Source organism: Elephantulus edwardii, unplaced genomic scaffold (genome assembly GCF_000299155.1).
Source record: "Elephantulus edwardii isolate Elephantulus edwardi_28Jun2011 unplaced genomic scaffold, EleEdw1.0 scaffold00415, whole genome shotgun sequence".
Taxonomy (NCBI): Eukaryota; Metazoa; Chordata; class Mammalia; order Macroscelidea; family Macroscelididae; genus Elephantulus; species Elephantulus edwardii.
The window spans coordinates 1,011,998-1,030,552 of NW_006400165.1; the positions used below are offsets into that span (position 1 = coordinate 1,011,998).

At 48.6% G+C, this 18,555-nt stretch overlaps 1 protein-coding gene and 1 pseudogene across 1 annotated transcript in view; one reads left to right on the plus strand and one right to left on the minus strand.

Moving 5' to 3' along the window:
• Nucleotides 1-5,629, minus strand: part of GPR50 (G protein-coupled receptor 50) — a 158,961-nt gene extending 153,332 nt beyond the window's left edge. Inside the window, exons 1-3 of the mRNA XM_006902455.1 lie at nucleotides 5,443-5,629; nucleotides 2,374-3,387; nucleotides 2,055-2,199 (exon numbers count right to left, since the gene is read on the minus strand). Of these exons, the coding sequence (XP_006902517.1) occupies nucleotides 2,055-2,199; nucleotides 2,374-3,387; nucleotides 5,443-5,629 (1,346 nt within the window). The remainder of the gene's footprint in view (nucleotides 1-2,054; nucleotides 2,200-2,373; nucleotides 3,388-5,442) is intronic.
• A 2,208-nt stretch (nucleotides 5,630-7,837) lies between these two features.
• Nucleotides 7,838-9,062, plus strand: LOC102862015 (annotated as a pseudogene).
• Nucleotides 9,063-18,555: the final 9,493 nt, after the last annotated feature.

Below are 18,555 nucleotides of genomic sequence, written 5' to 3' on the forward strand. Positions count from 1 at the left end.
GCTGTGTCTTCCCAAAACCTGCACGCAGGGGTAAGGGTCAGGACATGGTCACTCAAAGTTGGTGTGACAAATCCGAGGGGGAAGCAGCGGTGGGCGCTGGGGAGTAGAGGGGATCGTGGAAGCGGCTGCTTTCCTGAGACTTTTTGTGAGACGAAGTGCTTAATGGGTGCAAAGCTGGAATAAGGATCCAGAGGTCCCCACACCACCACCCTCTTCCCTGGAAGGCAGGACGCTTGACTGGGTTCCTAGGTAGGGGCAAAGAATGTGGGGGGAAATGGAGGAGGCGACAGACCTGGGGTCCGGTTTGTGAGCCCTTGTGGAGTCAAATGTGCTGGCATTTGCACAGGAGGGCTCAGCCTGAACACAGCAACCATGCACCAGGCTAAACACACACACACACACACTCTCTCTCTCTCTCTCAGAAATAGACTTGCTTCAGAAGCTGTGCCGGGGAGTTTGTATCGGCGCAGATGCCGGTGAACGCATTCCTAGCAAGCCGAATCCACTGTTTGACTCAAGAGTGTGTCAGTTGGCTGCGGTTTTACCACCCATCCATCTCTCAGCAGGAGAGGAATCCCCCACTCCTGGACCCTCCCCCAACTTGAGCCCTGCAGATTCTACTGCTACAGGCAGTCCTCCCCTGCCCCCAAGTAAAATATCAAGGGGAGGAGTCAAGGGTGGGTGGGGAGGATACAGCACGCTAATAGCACAACTTCAACTTGTCTCCAAGATTTGTGAAATGCTAGGCCTAAGGGCCCCCTCCAACACTCCATTCTTCCCAAGTCACTCGGTGGGAGTAAGTCAATTTACCCATAAACGCACAGCAAAGCCACAAAACCAATTTTATTTAATGGCAATAACAAATACAGAATCAAATTAAGGCAGTATTCCATTGCCACTCATCCTTACAAACTTTGGTACAGTAAACTCAGCTTAAAGTGTCAGTTTGAAATAATAATTGAATTTGTATTAAACTCTGTTTTCCCTTGACTTCTAATGAAAACACATTTCCCAGGCTGTCATGGATGCTGCCAAGACCTCACCAACTTAACCTTGCTGACTCTTGGCCAAGTGGAGTGCGACTGGCCATCATCTATCTCCCTCCCTGGGGAGGAGGGGGGGGGTAAGATCCTAACTGAGAAAGGCTTTATAGAAACAATCCTTTTCCAACCTCTACAGCAGTACTCTGCCATTCAAAAACATCTTTAGAATGCAAACCAAAAAGGTAAAAACAGTGTAGAAACTCATAAGGCTGTTTGGGAAATATCTCCAAGGTCAAGAGTAGTTATAACTTTGAATACTAAAAGCATGACTGGGATTGATTCTAGTGACCTGGAATTGGGAATTTAGGAGAAGCAGCCAGTTTGTGAATGGCTGTAGTTCTCAGGCAAACACTAAAAGAGGTGGGTGGGTGACTCCATACTTGACTATAAAAACTAGCAGGGATCTGGAAGTCCGTGCAACCATGCTTTCCTTTTGCCATACAGGTTAGTATGCATAAGCATCTATTTAAATGTGATGGTACAATTGTATTCTTCAGATGTGAGGTCTATTCGAAAGTCACTGAAGTTTGGAAAAGAACCAATTTAAGTACTTGCACTTAATTGCAACAGCTTTCTTGACTGCCATTAGAAGGACAATGGAGCCACACACTTAAACACGAAGCTGTGTAGGTGCAGTGACTGAGGCTATGTAGGTACAGTGACTGCAGAGAAGCCTTTTACCATTGCACATGCACTCCTCCTCCACCCCTTGAGAAGTGGGAGAAGAAAGCAGGACTGAGGAAGGGAAAGAAACGGGGGACATGGGGCAAAGTCAAGTCTAAGGTCGGAGGACACCTGTGGACTGAAGGTCAGCCAGTCAACGAGGGGGAGGCTGTGACAGCAAATGGGAAACTTTGGAGGAAGGTTGTCTTTTCTGAGTACAGCTGGGAAAGGAGAAGTATGCTCGGATGGTGGATGGAGCCCACAGCACGTGTGTCCATACCTGAACGTGTCCGTGTGTGGGTCAACATAGCAGCGCACTTGGGATCATGTAAACATGGAAAGTCTCACATGACCACTTCTTCCAAATCACCTTCGACATCAATGACCACAATCTTGGGAAGGCCACCAGCCACGGCAGGCTCGGCAGACCCAGATGGGCTGGCAGTGGGCTCAGTGGTGTCAGAATCCAGGCTGTTACCAGTGTCAGTGGTCCCTGGATGGCTAGTGGTGACAGGATCAGAGCAGAAAGCACTGAGGGGCTCAGGCCTAAAGTGGCTAACAACAGGCTTAGAGTAGCTAATGGAGGGGCTAAAGAAAGCCTTGCAGGGGCCACTGGCAGGGCGGTGGAAGCCAAGGATAGGCCTGGGCTGGGTGGAGACAGACTCACAGGGGACAGGGGAAGGCTTAGAGCAGTCCGTGACAGACTTGTGCTCCAGCGCTGACTTGGAGTCCAGATCAGGCTGGCCAAGGGCGCCTGGGAGTGGAATATTCCAGGCACTCATGGGTACTTCTTCCACAACAGGAGCAGTACAGGCTTTTTCTTGTTCTTGTTCTTGGGTTTGGGCTCGGGCTCGGACTTGGGCCCAGGCCCGGGCTTCCCAAGTCTCCCGGATGTCAGTGAGGGTGCCTGAGACAAAGAGGACAGGGTGCCGCAGAGCATGGAAGATGAGTGCGTATTCTCTTCGGAAATTCTCATTGAAGATTCCGTAGACCACAGCATTGAGGCAGCGATTGAAGTAGGCTATGAAGTAGGCAGCGAGATGCAGCCAGTTGGGAATCTTCTCCACCACCCCCCTTGGGCTCAGAGCCACCACGACAGTGAGTACATTGAGTGGACCCCGGCACACAGCAAAGAGGATGAAGATGACAAACATGGTTAAGAAATTTTGCGTCTCCGCCAGCAGGTTTCTGGGGCTCTTCCTCACCTCTGTGCGGGCCTCCTGCACCTGCATCCAGATCTGGACATAGCAGAAGCCCACCATGAAGAGTGGGAGGATGACGTGGACGCACACCGCGACCACGACCAAGATAGGGTGGTTCAGGTACTTGAAGACGCAGGAGTAGGTGTGAGGGTCATAATCGATGGTGCCAATGTACACGTTGGGCAGGACGGCCACGAGGGTCATGACCCAGGTGCCCACCAGGTAGAAGAAAGTGTTGCGTACACTGAAGAGCCGTTCATACTTGAGGCTGTGACAGATGTAACAATAGCGGTTGACGGCGATGGCTATGAGGTTGAACGTGGAGCCCACCTCACTGAGCCCTGTGATGAGTCCGACCATCTGGCACTGGAGGTGGCCCAGATCCCAGTCGCCGACAGACATGGCATGCAGCATCAGAGGGTAGGCGTACAGTGCCACCAGCATGTCTGCTATGGAGAGGCTGACCACGAAGATGTTACCTGAAAAACAGCAGAGGGGGCAGAGGGAGAGAGGGAAAAAGAAATGATTAACTGTAGGCAGTGGCAGTGTGGCCTGTCTAGTCAGAATCTGCGCAGAGCTCTCTGGCCAGTTCTCAGAGGCAGGAGAGGAGATTGCCCATCCTTCTCCCATGGAGCAGCTGGTGACCTCGAACTGCATCCCTTCTGGAGTGCAGGGCAGCTTCTTGCCACCAGCTACAAAATTAAAGAGCACAGGACCTTCTGAATTCAGTACCATCCACAAATTCCTTGAAAGAAACTCACGGGTATTTTTTTGTTTATTAACAAGTGTGTCCAGGTGATTTTAAGGAACAGCCTGGTTTGGGAGACATTTGCCCACCTCTTTTCTTCTCCTTTAAAGGGGGAAAATCTCAACTTTGAGGATACAGAGAGCAGAGAGCAGAGGGGGGCTGGAGGCGGGTTGGGAGAGGCGGGCAGGAAACTCCAGCTCTAGAGGAAAAGAATACACCCCAAGCCCTCTAGCCCAGCCCTGCCTTTGAGACACCTGAAGGAAAAGTGAGACGGGAGAAATCAGAAGTAGGGGGGACAAAATAAGGCAGTTACTGCTCCTGGAGAAAGACTGCGGTGCAGTCGCCACCACTGCCACTTCGCTTCCCCATCGCGGGCCCTCTGACAAAGGGAAAGAGGGGGCTTATCTCACTTGTGCCTCGTCGACAGCCTCAGGGACGTTTCCTAAAACCTTTCCTAGACGGTCGAGGGAAGACCCCAAGTGCTTAGCGAGGGAAGCTCTCCGGGTCAGAGTCGCTCTGGCCCTTGTACAGGAGGAAGGAGCGCGGTGCCCAGGACCCCGGACTGCTCCGCCTGCGCGCACCGCCACGGCGCGGGCAGCCCCAGAGCTCGTTCAGGGCTTTCCTTTCAAGTTACGGATTCGAAGAAACTCAGGGAAAAGAGAGGGCAAATCTTTGAAAACAAAAGGACAACGACAGCAACCGCCTTCATGCAAGTCTGAGCAATCAGCGCCAAGTCAGAGCGCTTCCTCCGCCGGCGGCTGGCGGGCTGCGCGGGCTCCGGAGCGCAGCGCGGGGAGGGGAGGTCCCAGGGCCGTGGCGGCTCCGGACAGGACAGCGGGGTCCGACCCTGCGCCAGAGGGAGCTGAGGACAGGACTTTCCGCCCGCCTGCCGCCCCTGGGCTCCAGTCGCCGACCTCCGTGGGCACCTCGCCGCTCTCTGTCCCCATCCCTCCTCCGGCGCCCCAATGTGCCCAGCCGCGCCGTCCCCTGAGCTCGCTGCCGCGGCTACCTGCATCAGAGCTCCGCGCCCTCTGCCTGCGTCCCCTCCTCTGTCCCAGTCCGGTCCCCGCCGTCCTCTCCGCTCCTGTCCTGGACCGGTCCCGGTCCTCTCTGGCTGCTGCCTTCCGTCCCTCCGCGCGCTCCCCGCATCCCTGCTCCAAGCAGTCTGCGCCAGCATTCCCAGCTGCGGTCTTCCGTCTCGCAGCCCTTTCCGTTCTGCGCGCCCCATCCTCCCTGCTGCCTCCTTCGGTCCCCTGTGCCCTCGGCCCTCTGGTCCCCAGTAGGTTCCCATAGTCTCCTGTCGGCCGCCTTCCATCCCACTGCCCACCTTGGCTCTGCGCCCCGCTTACTGCGCGCCTGGAAATGGGTAGACAGACTTCGTGCGCCCTGGCTGAATAGACAGGCTTTGCAGTCCGGTGGGTCGCTGCCGGTGGGGACCAGCCAGCGTTGGTGCTGCCTTTCCGGGAAGCGCCACTGCAGCCTCCGGTAACTTTACTTTCCGTGTGGCTCGCCAGCGTGCTTCGAGCCTCCGGAGTCCTTTCAGCCAGCACGGCTCCAGGGTCATCCCTGCCACGTCCGATTTAGGTTCCCTCTGCATCAGGTCCCCAGCCAGGCATGGCTCGCCTGGCTGCCGTGAACCGCCTCTAAGTTTATGGAAGACCCCCAGGCTCGCGGTAGACTGGGAGGAAGAATCATTCCACAGCTTGTCTTTTCGGGACCCCCAGACCAAACCCCTCAGGGTCAAAAGCAGCTGCACACCGGCTAGAGAGAAGGGAGAGCGGCTTACCGGAATTGCGGAGTTTCCTATTCTTCGACACGGCTAGGATGACCATGGAATTGCCGATCAGGTCTACCACGATGGTGACGACCATCGCACAAAACATAAAAGTGACCAGAGCCGGTGGGTAGTCTGGCTCAGGTAGTTCCCAGCCAGTACAGGCCGAAGCGGTGGGCTCGGCCAGGGTGGTACCCATGGCGTCCCCGGTGACTGGCATGGCCTCCAGCGCGCCCAGGATCGATCAGCAGCCCAGACTGGCGGAAAGCACCTGCTCAGCCGGAGCTCCGAGAAAGCGTGGCGCTCCCTCCGAGAGCCAGAGTGCAAATGACACGCTCCCCGCCCACTCCGGTGAGCTTTTAAAGCCTCTAGAGGCGGCTGGCCACACCCCAAACCCCGCCCTCCGACCAATCAGAGTTTTCTCACCACCCCCGCCTTGGATTTAGACAAATCCACATGGAGGGGTCGTCTTGCCTGGTAAATTCTTCCTATCCAGTCATCAGCCTCCCCCTGCGACTCCCCCCACTCTCAGTGTCGTGACTAGCTTGGAGTCCAGCCCCCCAGAACTACTGTTACCCGCCCCGCTGCCTCGTTTAAAGCACGTTCTTCCCGTCTTCTCTCTTTACTAAAGCAAACCTCCCACAAAGCGCAGAGGGGCAGCATGGCTACAGCCAGCCCCCAGCGCCCAGCAGAAGGGAACTGGCTGGAGGCCCTTTGAACCCCTACTGTCTTCGTGGCAGGTTGATCTGAACTCGATGTGGTGGCCTTTCCCTCAAGGAGCGGGGGACATCCTCCGAGGGCTCTCGCCCCCAACTCTGGGTCCCCGATCTCTTCACTCTCATACCCGCAGAAAGCCAATTCGCCCCTTGAATGGCAGCTGACCGCTCGAAGCCGGGAGCAGGTTGGGTCCCCGGAAGGAAGCAGAGGAGGCAGAGGAGGGTGCTTCAGGAATGAGTAAAATGGGCAGGAAAGGGGCTTTCAGTTCACCCCGTCTCTGTCTGGGGCGGGCTGTAGCCGTGACCCACAGATTTCCTTCACCGGAGCTCAGGAGCACGTGGGTCACTGGAACCCCAGGAATTCAGGCTCAGCTAAAGAGGCACGAAGGAACAACTCACCTCCACAACAACCTCAATTGCGGGAGTGAGTTCCTATCCGTTTCCAAAAGTCACGGTTTACGCAGAAAATACCCGTAATCCCTTTAAAACGTTCTCGGTGGACTCCCTGCCTTGGGGGGTGCACTGGCGGGGAGCGCCGTCGTCTGGCCGCAGCCTACCCTGCCCTGCGGGGCAATGGACGTGGAGCTGGGGTGTCCCCTGCGGGACTCAGCGTTAAGAGACTTTCTGCAGCCAGACTACGTGCCTCCATCCTGTGCTCTACCCGACTCCGAGGTGCGCACGCCGAGCAATCCCTGCCCCCCAGTTTCTCCGGACCCAGGCGAGTCGGGCCACACAGACCCTCAGCCACCGGGCGCCCCTGCCGAGAGCCCATGTGCACTGTGGACGCTGGGTAAGATCCGCTCCTGGGGCGCTTCGGAATGAACATAACCCCACTAGCGCCCAGTCAAATCTGAAGAAAAGGGGAAAGGCAATGGAGACCGTATTCTGTACTGTTCTAAAAACTCCCAACCAACAGGTGGCGGGGCGGGGGGCTGCCCAAGGTGGCCTAGGGGTGCGAAAGCCCTGCCAGGTCTCGCTGGGATGAGGGAAAGGACCTCCACCCCATTAGATCTCCGGAGGGTCAGGGGACAGTTCTTCAGTCAGTCAAATCCATTTTCTTCCTTTTATGAATTGGTCTTAATAAAGAATCTGGGCGAAGGAGCGGGGAGCGTGGAGGGGCGCCCACCACCAAGGGGGAATGGGGAGTAGGGGACGGAGCTGGGAGCCGCTGAGACGGTGGAAGGAGCCCGGAGAGACCGCTGTGCACGGAGCCCGAGGGAAATGGAGACCCTGCGGTTGCATGGACAGTGTTATTCACTGATTTGCCAAAGTGGCAGAACGGAAGTGATGTTTAGACGAGGCAGTGTAAAGGAGTGATTCTGAAAATAAGATTTCTTTTCCATTTCTTATAAGAGTAGCAACGTACTTTGTCTCCCTAATTTACAAGTTACAGATCTAAGAAAAAAAATTAATACTTTACATTTCAAGCATTTAAACTGGCCACAAGACTTTGGGCGTGTGGGTTTTTCAGACACTCAGTATTCACTGGTTCCACTATGTTAAAACAATAGTGAGTACAAGTGTCAGGGTTGAGAAGGCACAGAACGAGATGTGAAGTCACCACAGGCCAAGAGGCAGCCAGATGTCCTCTCCCTGGTAACGCAGATTATCGCTTCACCACTTGATGGATGTTTCTGACTGATCTGCACAACTAGTATTCAAATGCACTTTTGCAGCCAGTGGGAGAGGAAATGGCAGGGACTAATCAACTGTGCATTCGACGCTGGACTACCAAGCATGTAGCTGTTTTGGCTGAAAGATGAAGGCGTTCTTGAGTATGTGGGTATCTTATCCAATAAGCATCTGCTTGATGGAATCACACCGCTCACATTGACTGAATATGACCTCCGGTCTCCTTCTCTGGAAATCAAAGTTTTGGGGGACATTAAAAGGTTAATGCTCTCAGTTGGCAAATTGCAGAAAATTCATATTGATGTTTTAGAAGAGATGGGCTACAGTAGTGACAGGCCTCTGGGTCCCATAACCCCTTCCATCAGTTCTCTTCAGGGCTCTGACTGGCTCTGTAGTGGGGACCCTTCACATGACTGTGATGGACCCATCACCGACTTGAATTCTGATTAGTACCAGTACATGAATGGTAAAAACAAACGTTCTGTTTGAAGACTGGACCCAGAGTATTGGAAGACAATACTGAGTTATAGATATGTTTTTATAGTATTTGGATTTACATCCTTCATTATGGTTATAGTTCATGAGTGACACCTGACATGCAGACCTATCCACCACTCCCAGATATATTCTTAGTGTTCCCAGGATCCCATGGGCCTTCGCTATGACAGAAGTATGTGGCATGATTCTGTCCTGTATTTGGCTTCTGGTACTATTCCTCCACAAGCACAGGTCAATCCTTCTGTGAAGGCTCTGTAACCTGATGGGCACTGTGTTCTTGCTTGGCTGCTCTACCATGTTTGTGACCTCCCTCTCCGTGCCAGGGCAGCACCTGCAGTGTACTGGGAAGGTGTACGGCAGTGTGTGGGAGAAACTACACTGAGCCGTTGCCATTTGGAGTGGCTTCAGTATGACCCTGACTGGCGTAAACACGTGTGGAGATTACATGTTCAGTGACCACACAGCTGTCCTGACTCTGCTGAATTTCCTTGTCACTGAATATACACCAAGAAGCTGGAATTTCTGGCACACTTTATCCTGGGTTCTCAACCTCTTGGGAATCTTCTTCATTTTGGCTGCCATGATGTGTTTATTGCCTTTTATATCACAAGACTCTTGTTGTACTACCACACTCTGGCCAGCACCAGCGCTTAGCAGCAGAGTAGGAGAGCAAGGATTGGGTTCCCCAGGTTTTCTTTTTTTGAATGCAATGTTAATGGTACAGTACCTAATGAATATTGTTGGCCATGTCCAAAACCAGCAATAATGAAAAGGCTAATTGGATGAGAACAGTATCCCTGTGATAAGTTCATGATTAAACATACAGTAATTGTTGAAAATTAATAACTTTGCTTTCTCCCCCTAGGATGGTCCTGGAAGCCTTGCTTTTTGGCTTAATTTTGACAAGGTAAAGCTCCCTGTTCTAATCAAGGCTGTCATTGTAAAAAAGCAAAAATGAACAATCAGGAGTCCTTACATTGTTGGGGTAGGGGAAAAAAAAGAGTCTATACATTGTTGTTTGAACAGAAATTTAAGTAGATGTCCTCTGCTTCTCCTGTTTGGGCAGAGTTAATACTTTGATTGAAGGCAAGCTGTTCTGCTACACCTGTTGAGTATTTACTTAATAAACAAACTTAATAAACTTAAATTAAGCACATTAACTTTTTTAAAAAAAGAATCTGAATATTTCCTGGTACTAAGAAAGCAGTGGATGACAGTGAGAAGAAACCGCAAAAGTTACACCGCCTTGAATCAGTTCGGGAGGCAAGGGCAAAGTGGGGAACCGACCACTAGCTGGCAGAGGTTGCTGTATTGGTTATCTAAGCTCCAAACGCTCTTTAATTGAGCTCTTTTCTGAAGGGTCAGCTTAAGAAGCCATAGTCACCAGTGTTGGAGAGAAATACTCTATCTGCGATTTGGAACCTCCGGTGCCCAGGTCGCCGCTATGAGTAGCCTCCGACTCGACAACACTTAACAGCAGCAACGACAGCATAGAGTCAAAGGTGGGTGACTCTAATCTGCAGCCCTCAGGCCTTTACTTCTTTTTGGTGAAACATTCTAGGTCGTATAACCCTGGTCTGTCCACTTGCTGTACAGAGGTAACTTGTGGTTGCTGTGAAGGCAAACACTGTGACACTGATGTGTCAAATGCGATCATGGTTACCCATAGAAGACAGTGTTTGGTGGAGCTCCCCAATTAAAACAAGCTTGGCAGCAGCAGTGGCATTCACTTCCACAATAGCTTGCCTCCGGAAACCCTATGAACGTGGAGAAAGGACAAAATTTATACTGGTGCCCAGGTTTTTCATTCACAGGGTCGCTATGAGTTGCCTCCGACTCGACAGCACTTAACAACAACAACAACAACAGAACCTGGTAGGGAGAGCAAATAGCAGAGGTTCAGGACATTCCCCAGAGCTTGAAAGGATCCCCAGCAAATTCTAGAAACAAGATATGAGATTGAGGGGAAGAAACGAGTGAGAACATTGCAGGTTTGAATGGAGAGGATATGGAATCCCTGGTGGCATGAGTGGGTGGAGCACCCGCCTCAGAAGCAGGTCTGGTGAGGGACTTCTCTGCAGTCCGCTCGGGAAGACCCTCTGGATGGCAGTTCTGCTCTACATGGGGTTGGGGGGAGTCAGAGGCCACAGGATGACTGTAACTGCTTGGTTGGGTTTGAGTTTAGATGGGACAGAGCTTCTATTCCCGGAGCAGAAAATCATGCAGAGAATCCTAGTGTTGGTGAAGGGGTTAAAGGAGAAAATGGGAGGATGCACTTCGAACAGCACAGAACGTCGGCTCTTTCAGTTCCTAATAGCTACTCACGTCATTCTGAAAGTCCCCAATACTGTTCAAGCTGTCGTAAGACACTTACAAAAGGCTCTCTGGATGCATTACGCTGAGTGAACTAACTCTGTCCCATAAGGACAAATACTGTATAAGACCAATATTGTAGAACGTGTATGACGATCCAAGGCGGGGGCTAGGGGGAGCAGAGGGGTGAGGATGGGTGGGGATGGGAGTTAATCATAGGGTCACTCAATTTGATGGGGAGAGGGAAATGAAGGAAATGGGAAAGATCCAAAGAGCAAAACAATGTATACAAACTTTGTAAGTAAACCAGTTCATAATTAATTTTTTTAATAAAAAGGCTCCAAAAAAATAAAAAAGGCTCCCGGGATATCAGAGACTCTGCTGCAGGTGGTTCTCCTCAGGTCACTGTGAGTGTGTCAGGTGGGCAAGGGCTCACAGACCCTGTAAAAAGGTGGCAGTCTCTGGACATGACCCAGAATGAGAGCATGGCGTTGACCTGGAGACAGGTCAGAACAAGGTGTGGGGATGCTCAGGCAGGGGAGCCCGGAGCTTGGCTAGCGTGCCTCAGCCCAAGCCAGCCGGTGGAGTCGTGACATCAGCCGACTTGGTAACAGTTTGAGGCAGGTGCTAGGGCCCTCCTAAGCAGACTCATTCTGGTGACATGTGCTTTACCAACTTGGAGATTCTGTTCACATTTATCAAATGAAGAGAGATAATGATGGTCCTTTCCAATTCTGTGGGCTTAATTCATCATGGACGGATGAACCACTTTATCTCCTCCGTGTTTCGACCATTAAAGAGAGCAGACTGCATCCATTTTCTTGAGCACAATCAGGGCTGCACTGAAATCATTAGCAGCCCACATTTCCAGGATCTGAGGGCCTGATAAAAATCGCAGGTTAGGCGGTTCAAGCTGAAGGGCTACGAGCAGCATGTTAATTACCTGAAGCAACACTTGGACTTCCCTCCTCTTGTACTCTCTGTTAATTAGAGTTTAATGAGCAATTTCCAATTTTTCTAGTCTGTCCCTCTAGTCAACCATTGTCACCTATGCATTTCCAGGCTGTTCCTCTTATTAATCACTCTGCTGGCTTCTGATGCACAGGGGGCTTAATCTCAGTCCGTCCAACTACATAAAGGCAGCATGTGGTCCCTTCGGGGCCCAAACCGGTCTTTCCCCTTCATCTGTGCCTCAGCCCCTCATAGGAGCTGACGTGTGGAGTCCTTGTTAGACGCTGCACGCAGTCCTGAGCTTTGCCCACCTCTTCTCATTTAACCCCGACGACAGCTTTAGGAGATGCACACATTTCTTTTTTTGGTTTGTTTTTTTTTTTCAGAATAGATTTTATTTGAAAGCTCAAAAAATGAAAGAAATATAATGAGACATAATTTTGGTATTATAATAATAAACAATTAGAAATTCAAGCTTAGTTTTGTTTAATATTATCAGGGAAGATTCCATGTTTTACAATCATTGTACTTGTGGGTAGTGAGACGAGGAAAGAAAGACACTTCAGCATAGAAATCTTAAGAAAGTCCACTTTAGAAAGTTCATTTTAGAATCCAAGGTAGATTTTCTGGTCTTAGATACATTTCAAATTACAATTTGCATTTTCCCCTTCTTTATTATTATTAATTATGATGAAAGTTTACAGAGACGTTGGATTTCCATTCATTCATTGTTGCACTTTTCTCCCTGCCCACCTCCACCCCTCCAGTTCATTCTTCTCTTTGAAAAGTAAAAGAAAAATCCTTTCATTGTTATGCAATCCCTCCCCCCAAGTCCACTCCACTGCACAGCCTTCATTCTGGACTCCTGTACTGACAATAATAACTAGTCGTATATCCCTTTTAAACAGTTCTCTCCCTCATCTGTTTCAATGCAGTCTATATAATTTATCCCATCTTTCACAGTCTCCCCCCCAACTCCGATGTCAGTCCCGTTTTGCCACAGTGGCACTATGTAGTATTTGCCATTTGTGACTGAGATATTTCACTCAGACACACTTCTTAGCCTCACTTTACAGATAAAGAAAATTGGGACCCAGGGAGGAGGTGTCACCTGCCCAAAGCCACAGAGACAAGTGGTTGAGCTGGAAGCAGAGCTCAGACAGCCCGGCTATAGCGGCTGTGCCTACGCCCAGTGCCTCCTCTCAGCTTGCAGGCCACGCAGTGGTGCCAGTCACAGGGCACTGGCTCTCAGCCGCCTCTCACCTCAGAGCAGAGCCACAGGGAGTGCTGAGGAAAGGCACAGCTGTCTGGCTCTGCCCCCTAGAACTCGAGTGTCTGGATGCCAGAGACTGGATGTTTCTCCAAGGCTCTGAGTGATTTTGATGCATGTGGCTCAGGGACCTGGCCATGGGAAACCCAGTATCCTGGACCGTCTTAGCCCTTTGCTTTTCCACATGTATTTTCTACTAATCTTACCAACACACACAGAGAGAAAGAGAGAGGGAGAGCTTTCACACCATGGATCTTCTGCATCTGTGGACACAAGTGGGCGCCAGTTGTGGGTGTTCAGGCTCCGCCTCCTCAAGCAAAGTAAAGGAACTGTGGGCGGCCCGAGGTGGGGAGGGGGCTGTTCTGGGCTATGAAAGGAGTGAAATGATGGGCTACAAGGTGACATCCTGACAAGGCAATTCACAGAGGAGACAAGGCGAGGAGCAGCAGCCAGCCCCAGGTTTCAGAAGCCCAGGGAGTTTGGTTGGGCAAATTCTGGATTCCTGCCAAGTTCGGCCCACACCCCACTGCCATGTGGGACACTCTCTGAGCATCTCCTCCTGTCAAGACTTTGTCTGAGACGCACCTCCACCTGGAGCCCTGAAGCCTGGGAGGGTCTGCCAGCAATTCCCAGAAGGTGTCCCACTTCCATTCTCTCCTCTTCTGAGGAGATGTGCACACTTAGGTCAAAACGTCGTTTCTTCAAAACAGTTTTCTTTATAAAAGCATGAAAAGAATGCAATCTTATTAATAAACTTCTAGAAAGAAGTACAAGATTTATATTCTGAAAAGTAAAACATTGCTAGAAGAAATAAAAGGAGACCTAAATCAAACAAACAAAAAACCCACAAAAAACAAAGCACATTTTTTCTTGGCCAGTGTTCTCATCCCTATCTGATTCTTCTCCTCCTGGGGCCGCATTCATTTTCTCAACCCCAAAAAAGGCATGTTTGTTACTTTTCTTCCACCTGGCACAAGTCAGGAAGTCAGTCAAAAAGGGGTTTGACATGCTCACACATCCTTGCCTTGCCCTCCCTTTCCCACAAAACTGTGCCGTTTCACAGAATGAGGGCTACTTGTTCCTCTTGGCCCTCTCGAGAAGAGAAAACTCAGCCACTGTCTCCACACAGCAGTGTAAGCGCCTCTCCCTACCTGTGTGCCGGCCTGGAGGCTGCATCAGATGTCTCCCTTACAGCACCTCTGTAAAGGGGGCCTTGGTGTAGCCCCCAGGGAGCTGCACTGCCGATCCAGACTCACCCTTTGGAAACCAACAGAGGGTCAGCAGCGAGTCCCTTTTGGTTTCAGCTCAACGGGCAAGTCTGACTAGTGCAGAGAGAGAGGCTCTGTAAGCGTACCCTCACTTCCGCCTCTGCCTCCGTGTATACACCCAGTAGGAGAGATGCAGATTGCTGGAGTGGGGACCAGGAAGCAGAACTTGTGCTCAATGTGGCAGATGGCTTGGCTCTGGGATACAATTGGCTAGTTGAGTGCTTGTCCTGGGGCTGGCCCGGCAGACAGACACTCACTGGTCCTCAGCAGCCCCAGGCCTCTTCCAGGTCTCGGCAGCCATCCGATTGTCCGCCTCACACTCCAGTGTGAAGGGCTTTTCTGGGCATGCCACTGTGTCTCAACATGTCAGTCCAGAGTCTGGCTTGACAGACAGCGCAAGTCGTCCAGCAGGCCCTGGTGTGGGGATGGAGACACGAGTGAGGGGACCCGGAACAGAATGCAAGCTCCTCTTTAGCCTTGCCCTTGAAGAGGGATCAGACAGCACGCTGCCCAGATGAAATCTCTCCTTGGCTGCTTCAGGTAACACTTTGACTTGGTTTAAGATACTCTTCTCGGTCCTGAGGTCATCAAGATCTTCCTCTGTGGTCTCTTGTAAAAATGTCACAGCCTTTCTTTTCCCATTAGGCCTTGCGTCTATTTGGGCTTGATTGTTATGTACAATGGGAGGTAGCAATTGCATCCCATTTTTATATATATATTAAGACCCCGTGATAGAACAATTTATTGAGTATTCCATCACTGCCCTACTGATCTGCAATTGTAAGACTATCATATATTGAACGTGTGTGTGTTTATCCCGAGATGACTCCATTTTATTTCAACAATACCAATAAGAATCAAAACTGAAAAGGAAAAAAAAACCATGAAATGAGCACATTAAGTTCATTTTCATACAAAATGATCTTGAAGATTCTTGGCCCTTTGCATTTCCATTTACGTTTTATAATGCTCTTGTCAAAGTGCAAACACACATACACCCCTTGTTCAACTTTTACTGAAAATGCATGAAATCTAAAAAAATCAATTAGTTTAAGGATCTCCTGACATTTTTATAACACTGAATTTTCCAATCCATTAATATGATGGATCTTTCCACTTATCTCAGTTCTCTTTAATGTCTTGCAATAGGAAATCTTGCAAAACTTATAATAGTTTCATTTCAAGGCACTTCAAATATGTTGATAATACTTTAAATCCCCCGAGACTTGCTAAACTCTTAGAAATTCTGGTGGTTTCATGCAGTATTTTTGGGTTTTCCATGTAGGGAATCATATGATCTGGGGATAAGGACAGTTTTGAGTCTTCCTTTTGTTTCCTCACTGTAAGGTTGGGAATTCTAATCCAATCTGAAATAGTTACTATGACAGCTGGAATCTTTACGTTATCCTGAGCTCAAAGAGGAAGCTTTGAATGTTTCACCATTGTGATGCTAGGTGCAATTCTGCTTTTATATAGCCAGTATCAACAGTTGCTTTCAATCTTAGTTTGCCAGGTTTTTTAGGGGGTTACTTTTTTAAAAAAATCATGAATGTATAATAAATTTTACTAAATGTTTATTCTGCATCTATTGAGATATAACATTTTTTACAGCATATTCTTCCCATTTAATTTTTTTTCTCATTCATTCATTGTTGGACATTTTTCTCTCTGCCCACCCCTCCCTCCCCAGTTCACTTTTCCCTTTGAAAAGAAAAAGAAAGTTATTTCATTGTTATACAATCCTGCCTGCCCCCCCCCCCAAGTCCACAGTCCACTTTACTATGCATTTCTTTTTCTGGAATCTTGTCATGAAAATAATATCTAATCATATATTCCTTTTAAACAGTTCTCTCCCTCATCTGCTTCATTGCAGTGTACATTGTTTATCCCCTCTTTTCTTTTTTTTCCTTGTTGAACTTTTTAAAAATTTATTATTAATTTCAATGAAAATTTACAGAGACTTTGGACTTCCATTCATTCATTGTTGCACTTTCCTCCCCTCCCAATCCTCCTCCCTAGTACACTACCCTCTTTGAAAACTAAAAGGAAAACTCGTTCATTGTTTTAGAATCCCTCCCCCCAGGCCCACTCCACTGCGCAGCCTTCCTTTTGGACTCCTGTCATGACAAAAATACCTAGTCACATATCCCTTTTAAACAGTTTTCTCCCTCATCTGTTTCAATGCAGTATACATTATTGAACCCAGCTTTCTTAGTCTCCCTCCAACCCCAAGGTCAGTCCTGCTTTACAACAGTGGCACCATGCAGTATTCGTCCTTTTGTGACCAAGATACGTCACTCAGCATAATGTCCTCCAGGGTCACCCATTTTGAATAATATTACATGAGTTCCTTGTTTTTCAATGCAGCGTAGTATTCCATTGTGTGAATAAACCACAGCTTCTCTATCGATTCTTTTGCTGATGGGCACTTAGGTTGTTTCCAACTCCTTGTTATTGTGAACAAAGTCGCAATAAACCTGGGTGTGCATATACCTGCTTGGGTGGAAGTTCTGGTTTCTTTGGTATCCACTCTTTTCTTAGGTCCTCCCCAACCCTGATGTCAGTCCCATTTTACAACAGTGGCACCATGCAGTATTCGTCCTTTTGTGACTGAGATACTTCACTCAGCATAATGTCCTCCAGGGTCACCCATTTTGTATAACATTTCATGAGCTCCTTGTTTTTCAATACAGCATAGTATTCCATTGTGTGAATATACCACAGCTTCTCTATCCATTCGTTTGTGATGGGAATTTGGGCTGTTTCCAACTCCTTACTATTGTGAACAAAGCACCAGTAAACATGGGTGTGCATATATCTGCTTGGGTGGCAGTTATGGTGACAGTTATGGTCTCTTTGGGGTATATTCCCAGTAGTGGAATTGCTGGGTCAATTGGTATATCTATTTCCAACTTTTTTTTTTCTCTAGGGTAATCCACTTAGCATAATACTTCATGAGTTCCTTGTTTTTCAGTGCTGCATAATATTCCATTGTGTGAATATACCCGAACTTCTTTAACTATTCATTTGTTGATGGGCACTTGGGTTGTTTCCAGCTCTTTGCTATTGCGAACAAAGCCAAAATAAACATGGTTGAGCATATATGTGCTTGGATGGCAGTTATGGTTTCTTTAGGGTAAATTCCCAGAAGTGGAATTGCTGCCTCAAATGGTATTTCTATTTGCAACTTTTTGAGAAAGTGCCATACTGCCTTCCATAGTGGATACACCATTTTTCATTCCTACCAACAGTGAATAAGGGTTCCAGTTTCTCCACAACCTCGCCAGCATTTGTTGCTTGCTGTTCTGTTAAATTTTGCTATTCTGACTGAAGTGAGATGATATCTCATAGTTGTTTTGATTTGCATCTCTCTTAGAGCTAGGGATTTTGAACATTTCTTCATGTGTTTGTTAGCCATCTGAATGTCTTCTTCGGTGAAGTGTCTTTTCATATCCTGTGCCTGTTTTATAAATTCTAGATATAAGTCCCTTGTCTGACATGTCATTACCAAATCTTTTTTTCCCAATCTGTGGCTTCCCTTTTTACCCTGCTGGAGAAATTTTTTTGGATGTGCTTAGGGATTTGATGCTTAGAAGGTCCGATTCATCTATTTTATCGTCTCCTGGTTGTAGATTTTCCAGGATGCTTCAAAGCACCTCTGGGATTGCAGTGCAGCTTCTTGCCACTAGGACACCAGAGCTCCTTCATTTGTATTTCTTAAAAGAGGCATTTTCAAGGAATGAATCATTGATTATCCAAAATTCTATCATCTTTACCTCCAGCCTCATTTCTGTCACCAAATCCATGTTTTCCAGCTAATTCCTTGTTCCCAACTCTTGCATTCCAGTCGCCCATTATTATTAATGCATCTTGGTTGCGTGTTCAACTGATTTCTGACTGCAAAAGTTGGGAGAAATCGTCTTTGGTTACTCCTCTTTCATCCTCTTTGGCTCTGGTTGTTGGTGCATATATTTGAATGATAGCAGTATTAACAGGTCTTCCTTGTGTGTGTGTGTGTGTGTGTATGTATGTATATTATCTTGTCACACACAACATTGTATTTAAAGATCTAGAAATAGACATTTTTACTATGTATGCAACCCCATTTTCCCTCACCTTTTCATCTCCGGCATAGTAGATTGTACGATTGTCTGATTCTAAATGCCCCGTGCCAAGCCATCTAGCTTACTACCGCCTAGGGTGTCAATATTTATGTGTTCCATTTCTTCCTTAACATTGTCCAATTTTCCCACATTCATACTTCTCACATTCCATATTCCAATCACTATGTCAGATGGATCTTGGCTGAAACCAGAGAGACCAGAGGAATGGCTATCTGTGTTTCATTGATTTTGTAAAGGTATTTGACTGTGGATCACAACACATTGTGGCTGACTCTGAGAAGAATGGGACTCGCAGGACACTTGATTGTGCTTATGCGAAACTTATACTTGGACCAGGAGGCAGCTGTCAAAAC